The 11,014-nt window shown below is 53.0% G+C and overlaps 2 protein-coding genes and 1 non-coding gene across 3 annotated transcripts; 1 reads left to right on the top strand and 2 right to left on the bottom strand.

Moving 5' to 3' along the window:
- Nucleotides 1-375: 375 nt before the first annotated feature.
- On the top strand, nt 376-2,003 carry LOC132216963 (cytochrome c oxidase subunit 7A1, mitochondrial). Its single transcript, XM_059666734.1, has 4 exons — nt 376-529; nt 1,180-1,266; nt 1,368-1,452; nt 1,880-2,003. The coding sequence occupies exons 1-4, from the start codon at nt 440-442 to the stop codon at nt 1,933-1,935; spliced, it is 318 nt and encodes a 105-aa protein (XP_059522717.1). The 5' UTR covers nt 376-439; the 3' UTR covers nt 1,936-2,003.
- Nucleotides 2,004-2,682: 679 nt separating this feature from the next.
- On the bottom strand, nt 2,683-10,180 carry CAPNS1 (calpain small subunit 1). The gene is made up of 11 exons (XM_059666729.1): nt 9,976-10,180; nt 9,183-9,397; nt 8,060-8,093; nt 7,684-7,773; nt 7,475-7,532; nt 7,313-7,377; nt 5,490-5,558; nt 5,311-5,389; nt 5,055-5,171; nt 3,367-3,425; nt 2,683-3,221 (listed from the first exon to the last, which is right to left on the bottom strand). The coding sequence occupies exons 2-11, from the start codon at nt 9,377-9,379 to the stop codon at nt 3,195-3,197; spliced, it is 795 nt and encodes a 264-aa protein (XP_059522712.1). The 5' UTR covers nt 9,380-9,397; nt 9,976-10,180; the 3' UTR covers nt 2,683-3,194.
- Nucleotides 8,233-8,339, bottom strand: LOC132217734 (U6 spliceosomal RNA). The gene has a single exon (XR_009448992.1). It is a non-coding gene; the product is annotated as a U6 spliceosomal RNA (small nuclear RNA).
- Nucleotides 10,181-11,014: the final 834 nt, after the last annotated feature.

Consider the following 11,014-nt stretch of genomic DNA (forward strand, 5'->3'; position numbering starts at 1 on the left):
ATCAAAATAGGGACATTAATACTGGTATAATGTTATTATCTAATCCACAAACCTTATTTTAAATTCATCCAGCCCTGGCCGGTGTGGCTCAGTTGGTTGGGTGTCATCCCAACCTCAATCGCTCTGCAGTAGCAATCAGGGTAGGAGATCCGAGAAGACTTGAAGAAAATGCACTTGCCCCAGGCGCAATTCCTCCTCAGAAACAAACCAAACCATATATTCCTTGGAACCGCTTTCCTCCCCACTTGGACCAATGGAAATTCCGAGGTGAGTAATAGATGGATGCCTCAACCATTCGGAGCGGGGGTGGGGTTGGAGGGTCTCCTCCGCGGGCCTATTGGGCGAATCCGAATCTGGCCGCAGGCTTTTTCCGGCTCCACCCCACTTTGCAGAGGCGGAGACTGACCTGCCTTGTGATGTAGCTGGGGCGTGGCCTGGGATGCACCAAGAGGGGAGGCCACTGTGTGTCCTTGCCGTAGAGGGAGGTGACTCCAGCCGCAGAGGAGGACGCAGAATGAGGGCCATGCGGGTGAGGGCCCCCACGGGCCGGGCCCCCCATCCCGGAAGCCTTCACCCCAATACGAGACACTCTAAACGTCCGGGGATCTGGGGCACTGGAACGTGAGCCCATTCAGGGTTCGAGTCTCCCGCCTAACAGCCTGGGACCCCCACCCTCACCTCCCAATCCAAGAGCTTCTCAGATAGCCGGGGACACTAACATGGCCCAGAGTCCAGGGTTTAACCTTCCCTTCGTCCAGGGCTCCTAACACCTCGGGACCCACGCACTGGGAATTTAACACCTTTACCCTTCCCGGGACCTCTCAGGCTGTCTGGAAACTCCATAGGGTATATTTCCGGGACCTGGGCTTCTACCATTAATTCAGGGGCCTGCGCCTCCCTTTTGGGCCCGCTCCTCCTCCAGGACCGTCCAGCGGTCGCCAACCTTTCGGACCTCACGGACCACCAGTGAGGTTACCGTAACCTCCAAGTCAGACCCTCCAGGCGCTAGTCCCCTTCGGGGTCTTTCTTGACAGTCCACCCTCCCCCACTCGTGTTGGCAACTCTGATCTTGCCTTTGGGAAGCTTTCAAGTCCCAGGGCCGCCCCCGCTACCCCCGCTGGACCCACTTCGAGACGCCTCTCCAGGTGCCTCTAATTCCCACCCACCGCCTTCCCCCAGGCTTCCCAGGCGTTGATTCGCTCCTTCAGCTCAACAGCTCGGAACCGCTTGGAGAACCGAGTGGCGGAGAAACAGAAACTCTTCCAGGTAGGCGGGGCGGGGGGCCGCAAGCTCGATCCAGAGGGAGGCGGGGGAGACCGTCTTCGCGACAACAGCACCCTTTTCTTATTGGACGCCCCCAACATCAGGCGGACAATGACCTTCCGGTGCACTTGAAGGGCGGGGGAACTGACAACATTCTCTACCGATTGACCATGGGACTGTGTCTGGGAGGTGAGTGCAGGGCCTGTTCGGACTGAACTGCAGGAGGCGGGCTCAAGCTGGAGTGAGGAAGGGGGTTGGTTCTCGGGCTGGAATTTAGGGAGGGGATTGGGTTCTGGGCTGGCCAGGTTTGGGGACTGTACTGGCGTCCAGGCCAGCATATAGGGGGGACAGGGGAGCTCCCTAGGACTTGGGCTTCTGTCCCAGGAGGAGCCCTGGGGGCCTGGCAGGAGCTGGGTAGAAAGCTCAGGGCCTGGTCTGGATCAAAGACCAGGGATTCCCCACCTGAAGTGCAGTTTGAGGAGGGAGTTTGAACCATGAACTGGGGCTGGGATCCAGACTGGTGGTTGGTGAGTCTGCAGGTGGGTTTAAAAACCCAATATGGGGTTCAAGGAAGCAATTAGGGTCTCATTCTGTATCCCCTACACTCCCTCCCCAGGCACGGTCTACAGTCTGTATTGCCTTGGCTGGGCTTCCTTCCCCCACCAGAAGTGAGACCAAGAAGCCTGCAGGACCTGAAGGACTTGAACAAGCATCAATAAATGTGCTGGCTTATTGGGGAATCCAGCCCCGCCCTGGCCTCTATGTGCACCCCTCACTCCGTCCTCCCATTAGCAAGTAATCTCTGTCCTATGGACAGCCCATCGCCCAAGCCTTGAGTCCCTCATTTTAGACCAGGACTGTTCCTAGGATGTCACTGCCTCTCAGCCTTCCCAGGGGGGTTGGGGTACCCTTGGGCTGCCCCTGCCCCCTCAGGCTTTGATGACCGAGGGTGGTGTCCTTGAGTGGGACAGGGATATGTATCCTAGGATAGCAGCCCTCCTCTCCCTTCAGAGGCTCTGGGGGGTGGGAAGGAAGATGCTAAATGTGGTCATGGTGAAATAGTTAAGAGGCAAGTGAAGAACAAACTCACTCATGCACAGATGAGAGCGGACAAACATGACCTTGGGAGACAGAACCAGGGGTGACACTGACACTTCCCACCAGCCCTGCTCTTGCAGCAGGAGCAGGAGTGCCCAGGCCTCTGTGTCCCACTCTCAACTCCAGACTCTCTAAAGTATCTTAGCAAGAATGAGGATATAACTTGACTGGGATCCACTGTGAGAAAGACATGCAGATCCAGCCTTTGGGATAGACACAAAGACCCACAAAACCACCCCCACTCCACCACCAGGACCAAGACTCCCTCTGCCCCAGACAGAGCCTAAGCCACCCTTCAACTCTCAGAACAGGAGGCAGATCTTAGAGCAGCAACTGGGGTGCATTTATTTCCTCCTGGGTCTAGCAGGCTGGGGCAGAATACAAAGGCATTGGGGCATATGTGGCCTGTTAGGACCTGGAGTTCAGATGGCTGGGTGGTTAACTGAACTGGTGTGCCAGGGTGCATAGGGCCTAGGGTGATTCTCCCAGAACTTAGGAGAATCTCCCTTCCTACCTTGGGGTGTGGAAGTGACACAACTTAGCACAGATGCGTGAGAAGGGCTGTGGAGTGGGTATGCCGAGGGTGGAGCGACCCATGGGACAGGGTGTTAGAGTGTCCTAGAGCCAGATGTAACTTGGGGCGTGGCACGTTGGGACACATTGAGCCCTTGCTGTTGTCTGAGAAGCTAGTTGCCAACAGAAAATGGAAAAGCTGGTGGGTCAGCAGGACCCACAAAGACATGACTGCAGACAGGATCAGCCCTGGGAGAGACCAAAATGTCCAAGGTGACACCTAATGTGAGGTGATGAGGAGAGAGGTCTGGGGTTCCCACTCAGGAATACATAGTCAGCTGCAGCCACTGGGGAGAGAAAGGCACAGAGAGTGAGGAGAACTGGGATTAGAATACCAGAAGCCCTTCTCTGCCCTCCCCAGGGACTGTTGGGAAAATACGAGGGAAGGAATCCAGTTCAGAGCTAAAGGGAGGGCAGGATGGGAGTTCTTACCTCTTGGATGTTCACCTGAATTTGTCCAGTGCCATCTTTATCAAGAGATTTAAAAGCACCTAGAGAAGAAAAGGGTTGGGGAAGGGGGGAGGGGGTGGCTTTTAGGATAAAAATATACTAATATATGGGATGATAATAGTAGCTAGTACTTGATTTAGCACCTTGTGCCAAGCACTGTATAAAGTGCTTTTCACATATTAACTAATTTAATCCAATTCTGAGAGATGTGTCATTTTAAAATTAGGCACAGAGAAGTGATGTGTTCCAGGTCACGCAGTGAGAAAGTGAGGAAATTGGGATTGAAACCCAGGCTGTTACCCACCTCAATAATGGCCTCCATGTACCATCACCCTCTGCCCAAGTCCCAGCTTCCCACCGACTTCTGAGCCCTCCAGTTCTAGCTTAAACAGACTATTGGAAAGAAACTCTGCAGGCTTCACTTCCTGCCTTACCGTCTCGCATGCTTCCCACTCCTGCCCTGAAACTCCCCTCCATGTTCTCCACCCACAGCTAAACCTGGGCAAACAGGTGCCCACACTGCCTTTGCTTCCTCTCTCTCATTCTACATTGTTACCACCCTCAGATGTCCACATACTACCTGGTGTCCTAGATGCTGCACTCACAGCAGTTACTGTTGACCCTCTTCCAGTGGACATTTCTTGGGCCTTCTCACACGTGACTTTTGGCATCATCTGCCCTATTGTCCACTCCTGCCTTCCCTTCATAGCCCTGGCATACCTGTCCCTTTTCCTCTACCCATGCTCTTAATGTATGGTCCTCCCTAGTCTCTTGGGATGCCAAGGGATCAAAGCCAAATTTGACCATCCCTCCCCTGCCTAGAACCTACTGTAGCTCTCCATTGCCCCCACTCTCTGAGCACCCCTAAAAATTGGCATTCACAGCCCTACATGCCCATTGTTCTTGCTTCCTTTCACTCAACTCTCAAACAGGTCGGAGTTCAAATTCTGGCTTTGGAATTAATTTCCTTGCTGAGTGGCTGTAAGCAAGCTATTTTGTCTCCTTGAACCCTAGGCTCCTTCCCTATAAAATGGGGACAATAATTCCCAATTCTCAGGGTGATCTTAAAGATTCAGTGCATTAATGTTCAAAAGAACCTTTATGATACAAGTCCCTGTTGTCCCCGCTTCACAGCCTTTTGTCTCGCCATCCCACCCCCTCTTCAGCATGCTGAACTGAGTCCAACAAAAAACACCAAAACTACCATCCTCTCTTTCCTTTTTGGCCTTCACACAGGCTGTTTCCACTGCAACACTCATCCCCACTCTCTCACGGGATCACTCCTCCTCACCCCTAAAGTCTCAGCTCACATGTGCCTTCCTTCAGGAAGCTCTCCTTGACCCTTCAGGCTGCCTCTTAGTTTGAAGCCCTCAGAGATTCCATAATCACAAATCTAAATGCACTCTGCCCTGAGCTTCCTCTCAGAGCCCCCATCACTCTACCCTGAACCTCCTCTAGCCCAGAAGCAACCATTGAGCTGTCACTGATGATTTGCCTTTCCTCCACTGGACTGTGAGTGATGTGAGGGCAGGATCTGGGGCTGTTTTGGTCACTGCAGTGCCCCTACCATTGCCCACCTCAGGGTTAGGCTCAAAGACCTTGGGTAATCCCTTGGATGTTGAACAAATAAAATCCACCCCTGCTCCGAAGAGAGCTGCAGTGTCACTCACGGAACATGGCATCCAGCCTGACCAGGCAGCTGATGAAGTTGTCAAAATCCATGTTCCCTTCCTCATCTGAGTAGCGTCGGATGATCATGTTGTAGAGATGCTCATTTAGATGGAACCCTGACAATGATTTAGTCTCTCAGGTGCGGGGGCCATGAAGCCCAACCCACTCCCAGTCCCAGATTCAGACTCAGACCAGCTCAGTGGGGCTGTCTCACCAATCCTACTCCCATCCCCACCATGTCCCCACCAGCCATACCTGCTGCCTCAAAGGCCCCTGGAAGTTCACTGCTGCCAATGGTTCCTGAATGGTCAACATCAAACTGTTTGTATATGGCCTGTGGGGACAGGGAGTTCAGGGACCAAATGAGCATCATGGGGCACAGCATCTCCATGGCTTAGAAGTCTTCATGCTAAGTTTAAGAGGTCACCACACACCTGCCATTTTTTGATGTTGTTCCACAAATACTTGAATTCCTCGAAACCCAGCTTTCCTGTTGTGTCACTCTGGCAGAAGGGTGTTAAGAATAGCTGTACTAAATGTGTGCATTGTACACCCTGTGTACACCAAAATGGTAACTGCCAAGCAGGGAAACTTGGGCTAAAACCCCAGTTCCTATCTCACCCTAGTCATGTTACCTTGGATGTGTGGCTATTTCTTGTTTTATTCATACAAATTTTACTTTATGTTCTCATTTCATTTTATTTATTGATTTGAGAAAGAGGAAAGGAGGGAAGGAGAGAGAAACATCAATTTTGTTGTTCCACTTATTTATGCATTCCTCGGTTGCTGTATGTGCTTTAACCAGTGATTGAACCCACAACCTTGGCCTATCAGGACAATGCTCTAACCAACTGAGCTACCCGGCCAGGGCCACTTTATGTTTCTAAATGGTTAGGACTCTCTTTAAACATAACCTTGTGGAATTATAATGAACTTTTCCAAACTATAAATTTCTCACCTGAATAGTTACTAATTCCTCGTTTATTAAATCCTTGATAGTAATTTGATTTCCTAAATGTTAGAACATATAAAAAAAACAGGGGCTCTAAGTCTTGGAGCTCTAAGAAAATGAGGGGACAGTAGTGAATACATAATGGGTTTGTGATCAGAGCAGAATGAGATATTGGCAGAAAGCTCTTACCTCCGGTGCTGGCACTTGATAAATTCTCAGTAACAACCTACCAAGACTTACCAGATTACTTAGTATACACACCAGTTTTAAGTTTCTCAGACCATAACTTTGCTCACTAAATCCTCAAGACACCAGTCCCACAAGTAATATTCCCCAGTCACAGAGACAGAAACAGATTTAGAGCTGAAAAATCTACCTGCAGCCCTGGCTGACATTGCTCAGTGGTCAGAGCATCGGCCCTCGCACCAAAGGGTTGTGGGTTCAATTCCCAGTTAAGGGCACATACCTGTTGCAGATTCACTTCCCACCTCCCAATAGTACAGGAGGCAACCAGCTGATATGTGTCTCTCATACTGACACGTCTGTCTCTCTCCCTTCTACTCTCTCTGAAAAGCAATGGAAAAAATATCCTCTGATGTGGATAACAACAAAAAAACTACCTGCATATGATCACAGTAACACCAAACATGTACAGACCACTCTATTATTATACACTATGCTAAACCTTTTGCATGTAACTCTTATATAATCACATGATCACACAACATGAATATATGTGTGTGTCTGTACTGACCTATGTGCTGAGTGTGCATATATCCAAGATCAGCTAATGACTGGCCATGTGCAAATAGACACATGTGTTCCTGTGCATATGCCATCACATATCTTCGTGTATATGGGTGTGCCCTTGTGTGTGCATGTATATATGTGTATGTAGGCATACCTATGGATAGCCATGGTTGAATGTTTGTACAAGGGCCACCCAAGGGAAATTATAAGCTTGGGTTCTCAAGCCCAAAAGACCTGGAGTCCAAATTCCTATCCTGCCACTTACTCTTTATTTATAACTTCAGACAAATGACTGCCTCTCTCTGAGTCTGTTTCTTTACCTATAGAATGGAATATAATAATTGTATGTGTCTAACAGAATGGTTCTGATGTACAAGTAAGTGCCAGCTATGATAGCTGATATTATTATTGATTGCCACATGTCCATAGGTGGGTGTGTTCTAATGTATTCCTGTCCACATCTGTGGGTATGCAAGCTGTACCCTGGTTCCCACTCATGCTCTCAGAAAATTCCTTCTTCACTTAAGGCCTCTTCCAGAGTGCCCTCAAGGATACATCCATCACGGCCACCATGCTGCGACATGTGTCAATGCCAAAACCATCAGTCTTCAGATCAGGGTCTGTGGGGGACAGGTTGAAGGTCAGAGGCCAGAGGTCTCTACTACCCCAGCTGCCATACCTCTAAACCTGCCCAATGTGTTAACCCCAGTCACTCACGTCGGGTCACCACTTTGTTGAGAATGTTCATGAGTTCTGTTGCGCTGACTTCCATGTCCTACAGGGAAGTTTGGGGTGGGTCAGGGGTGACTGAAAGGGATCTGGGCGTGTGATGAAGGAGGATAGGAACTTTGGGATAGCCATGGTTGAATGTCTGTACAAGGGCCACCCAAGGGAAATTATGGAAGAGTTAGGACGGGGTTACTTACATCTCCAGCCAGCTGGGCAAAGAGCCTCCGGAACTGCCGGACTTCCTCACTCTCATTGGCCTCAATGTTGGAGTAATGGGTGCGTGGGGGCTGCAGAGGGAGGAGATCTCGTAGAAGATAGAGTAAGAGGTGGGGAGGGGAGCCCTGGCCAGTACAGCCCTAGATTGCCACCCAGAGTGGACTGAGTACTTGAGTGGTCAAAGGAATGAGAGGTGGTCAGTGAATAAGGAGTGGGTAATAGCTGTTTGTGGACATGACAAGGGAGAGACTTAATGAGAGGACATGGAAGGGGTGAGCTTCTCCAAAGGGACAAGGAGAAGTGCTGGAAAAGGCCTCAGAGTGGAAGCAAGGTCTCAGGTTGTGGAGGGCAGCTTACCGGGGGCTCTGGGTTATACTGCGCAGCCGCCTCACTGGAGGGAAACAGGGGAGTTAGCACTAGCTTCCACACCCCAACCCGCGCAAACCCAGACTGCCACCCTCCCTGCTTGCTCCCTCCGCCTGCCCTATCTCTTTTGTCCTCACCTGTCCCTATCCTTTTTTTTTTTTTTTAAATATATGGAACACTTCACGAATTTGCGTGTAATCCTTGCGCAGGGGCCAAGCTAATCTTCTCTGTATCGTTCCAATTTTAGCATATGTGCTGCCGAAGCGAGCACACCTGTCCCTATCCTTGTTGCCCTGGTTGCGCCCGTGAGGAAACTCAGAGGCCTGACCTTAAGGTAGGCTCCACTCCTACCAGAGCACACCTGCCCAATGGCAGCTCCCTCAATAGACTCAGCCTCTGCGAGGGCTCACTTCGTAAAAGTTCTGCCCCCGCTTCTCGGGGCCCCAAACTCCCCCGATCCCATCTGTCTAGGAACATAGTTCATCGCTACGGCTTCCTGAACTCTTGTGTCTTCCCAGCACCCCGCCCCAGCTCCATTAGTTCCAGCTCTTTGGAGGGATCACTGCTCAATGGCCAAGGGTAATTAGGCCTCTAATTAGGCTAATTAGAAAACCTGCCCTACCTCCACCAGGACATTTTTCTATTTTAATCCAGCTAGTTCCCAGCCAGGCTGAGCCCCTTCAAAGCTATTTCTCTTATCCCAGTAGGTTCGGCCTCTTCTGGGGGCACCTTCTCATGGACCCACCTAGGACGGCCGCGCCAGGCGCATAACACAAGCCTTGCCCCCAGGAAGTGACACCCAGCCTCGCTGGCTCCGCCCCCTTAACGTTCATCTTCAGGTTAGCGGAAGCCGGCGGGGTCCAGCCCGAGTAAGCCCCACCTCCCAAAGCCCGGCCCGGACCCAGCAACGATCCAACAGAGGGCAACCCCCCAGGTGTAGCCCCGCTTCCACGAGCTGCAGTCGCCTCCTTACGACCCGCCCCTCAAGGCCGGCTTCCCAGCCCAGGCCCGGCCCAGCCTGATGAAGGCTCCAGGTCAGTCTCCAGGTTACCCCATTCTATTCTCGCCCGACAGTCTCCAACGTTGGGCCCCGCCCCCTCAGGCCCCGCCCTACCTGATGGCGCTAATGACCCCGCCCAGGATGCGCATGGCAGTTCCGCCGCCGCCGCCGCCGCCGCCTCCGCCTCCGCCTCCGCCGCCGCCTCCGCCGCCGCTGATTAGGCCTCCGAGCACATTCCCCAGGCCCCCGCCCAGGCCCCCGCCTCCCCCGCCGCCACCGCCGCCCTTCAAGAACGAGTTAACCAGGAACATGGCTGCGACTCTAGGTTCCTAAAGAGAAAAAAGTGGTTAGGTGGTCGCGAACCCACATAAAAATGAGAAATTCAGGCAGCTGGAGGTGGGGAGTGAGGCCTCTGGCTGGGCTTAAAGAGTCCGTTCAGAACGGTGGTCCGGGCTGCTGGGGGATGGCAGTGCTCGGATAGGTGCGGTAGGGACTGATGATCACATTTGAAACCCCTTCTGGATTCAAAGGGTCCTCGTCAGCCTTGAATGACCCTGGGTGAGTCTACGCTTAGGCATCATTAAGGCTAGGGGGTCCGGGTCTGGTGGGTTCCCGGGAGCGCCAAGTTAGTGTAAGACATCCCGGATGTGTCTGGGGGCTCGAGTCAGGGCCCCAGAACTGGACTATGGGTCTCGGGCGGGTCAGATTCTCGGCCTGGAGGCCCCCGGGACAAGGTTTTGGAAATTCAGGATGTGGGATTGGAAATTCAGATACTCCCCGCAGCGGGATCAGAGTGTCACCGCGGCGTCTGTGGGCTCGGGTCTGAGATCGTGGGAGTAAGACCAGGGCCAGGGATAACGAGGTTCCCATTAGAATGGGGGGCACGAGAGCATAATTTACGGGGTACCTCTCAAGTCCAAGGACGGAGGGTGGAAGTGTGTCCGGGGCGAGATAACGCGGGCAGGACAGGTCTGGAGGTTCGAATCTCAGATCATCAGTCTGGGGACCTCTGAAGCCGGGACTTTAGGATCTCGTCGGGTCTGGGGCCGTACGAAGTACAAGGGTAGTGTGGCTGGGCGCTCACCGCCTCTCCCGGTCCGCTTGTCTCCGCTGCTCCCGGGTCTCTGGCGGAGGCCGGTTCCGTAGGGCGGGGCGCGTGACTCAGGCGGCGCCTCGGGTTAGCCCAGGCCGGGCGCCCCGCCCGCTTCCGCGCGGTCCTACTGCCGTCTCTACCACTGCGCCTGCGCGCGCGCTCGGCCTCGTCCATTGGTTGTAGCTGCTCGGGCGTCGCCCGGACGGAGTCCCCGCGCTGATTTCACAGGTCTGAGGTCTTCCCAACACCTCTCCAACCCGGGTTAAGACCTCTAAGGTGACCCCGTAGGTTTTGTGAACTTTCTCCCCTTAAACTGGTCTACACCCGGCTACGGATACGGTTTTCGGCCCGCCAGAAACGCGACTCTTGGCTCTCGGCCCCTATCCTGGTCTTGTGGCGACCTCATCGAAGCCCCGAATTTTATTTAGCTCGCGATCGGGGGCCAACCGCCCGCACTGTGCGGGGACTACCGCTAGTCTAGATTTCCTGGGACCTTGCGGCAGCAGGATGGCGGTCAAACTGGGTAGGGTTTTGCCGCCTACCAAAACTGTCTTGTGAGACGCCTCCACCCGCATTCCTTTACCCTCTGAGTCAGGGTCACCAGAGTCATTTTTCCAGGACGGCCCCAAAGTGTCATCTCAGACTTCCCATCTCTAAAGAGGGGGTCTGGCACAGGACGAGTCCACTGGCCAAGGCCAGGTTGGGGAGTGGGCGGGGAATGCCAAAACTGGGAGAAAAAGTGGCGACTCCAGCTGCCTTTGGAGGCTTCCCTTGCTCTCTGGTTCCAGTCTCCAACCTGTGCACACCCAGTATTTTTTCGGGCTTTTTATAAGGAGCTAAATCTAGCTACCAG

The sequence above is a fragment of the Myotis daubentonii genome, chromosome 15, assembly GCF_963259705.1.
Source record: "Myotis daubentonii chromosome 15, mMyoDau2.1, whole genome shotgun sequence".
Taxonomy (NCBI): Eukaryota; Metazoa; Chordata; class Mammalia; order Chiroptera; family Vespertilionidae; genus Myotis; species Myotis daubentonii.

Excerpts from the sequence above, each read along its gene's own strand:
- LOC132216963 (XM_059666734.1), top strand. The coding sequence starts at position 440 with ATGCACCAAGAGGGGAGGCCACTGTGTGTCCTTGCCGTAGAGGGAGGT. Across the intron at positions 1,267-1,367 it reads AGAAACAGAAACTCTTCCAG|GCGGACAATGACCTTCCGGT; the intron begins GTAGGCGGGGCG and ends CCCCAACATCAG. Across the intron at positions 1,453-1,879 it reads CATGGGACTGTGTCTGGGAG|GCACGGTCTACAGTCTGTAT; the intron begins GTGAGTGCAGGG and ends CTCCCTCCCCAG.
- CAPNS1 (XM_059666729.1), bottom strand. The coding sequence starts at position 9,379 with ATGTTCCTGGTTAACTCGTTCTTGAAGGGCGGCGGTGGCGGCGGGGGA. Across the intron at positions 7,774-8,059 it reads AGTATAACCCAGAGCCCCCG|CCCCCACGCACCCATTACTC; the intron begins GTAAGCTGCCCT and ends CTCCCTCTGCAG. Across the intron at positions 5,172-5,310 it reads AGGGGCCTTTGAGGCAGCAG|GGTTCCATCTAAATGAGCAT; the intron begins GTATGGCTGGTG and ends AATCATTGTCAG.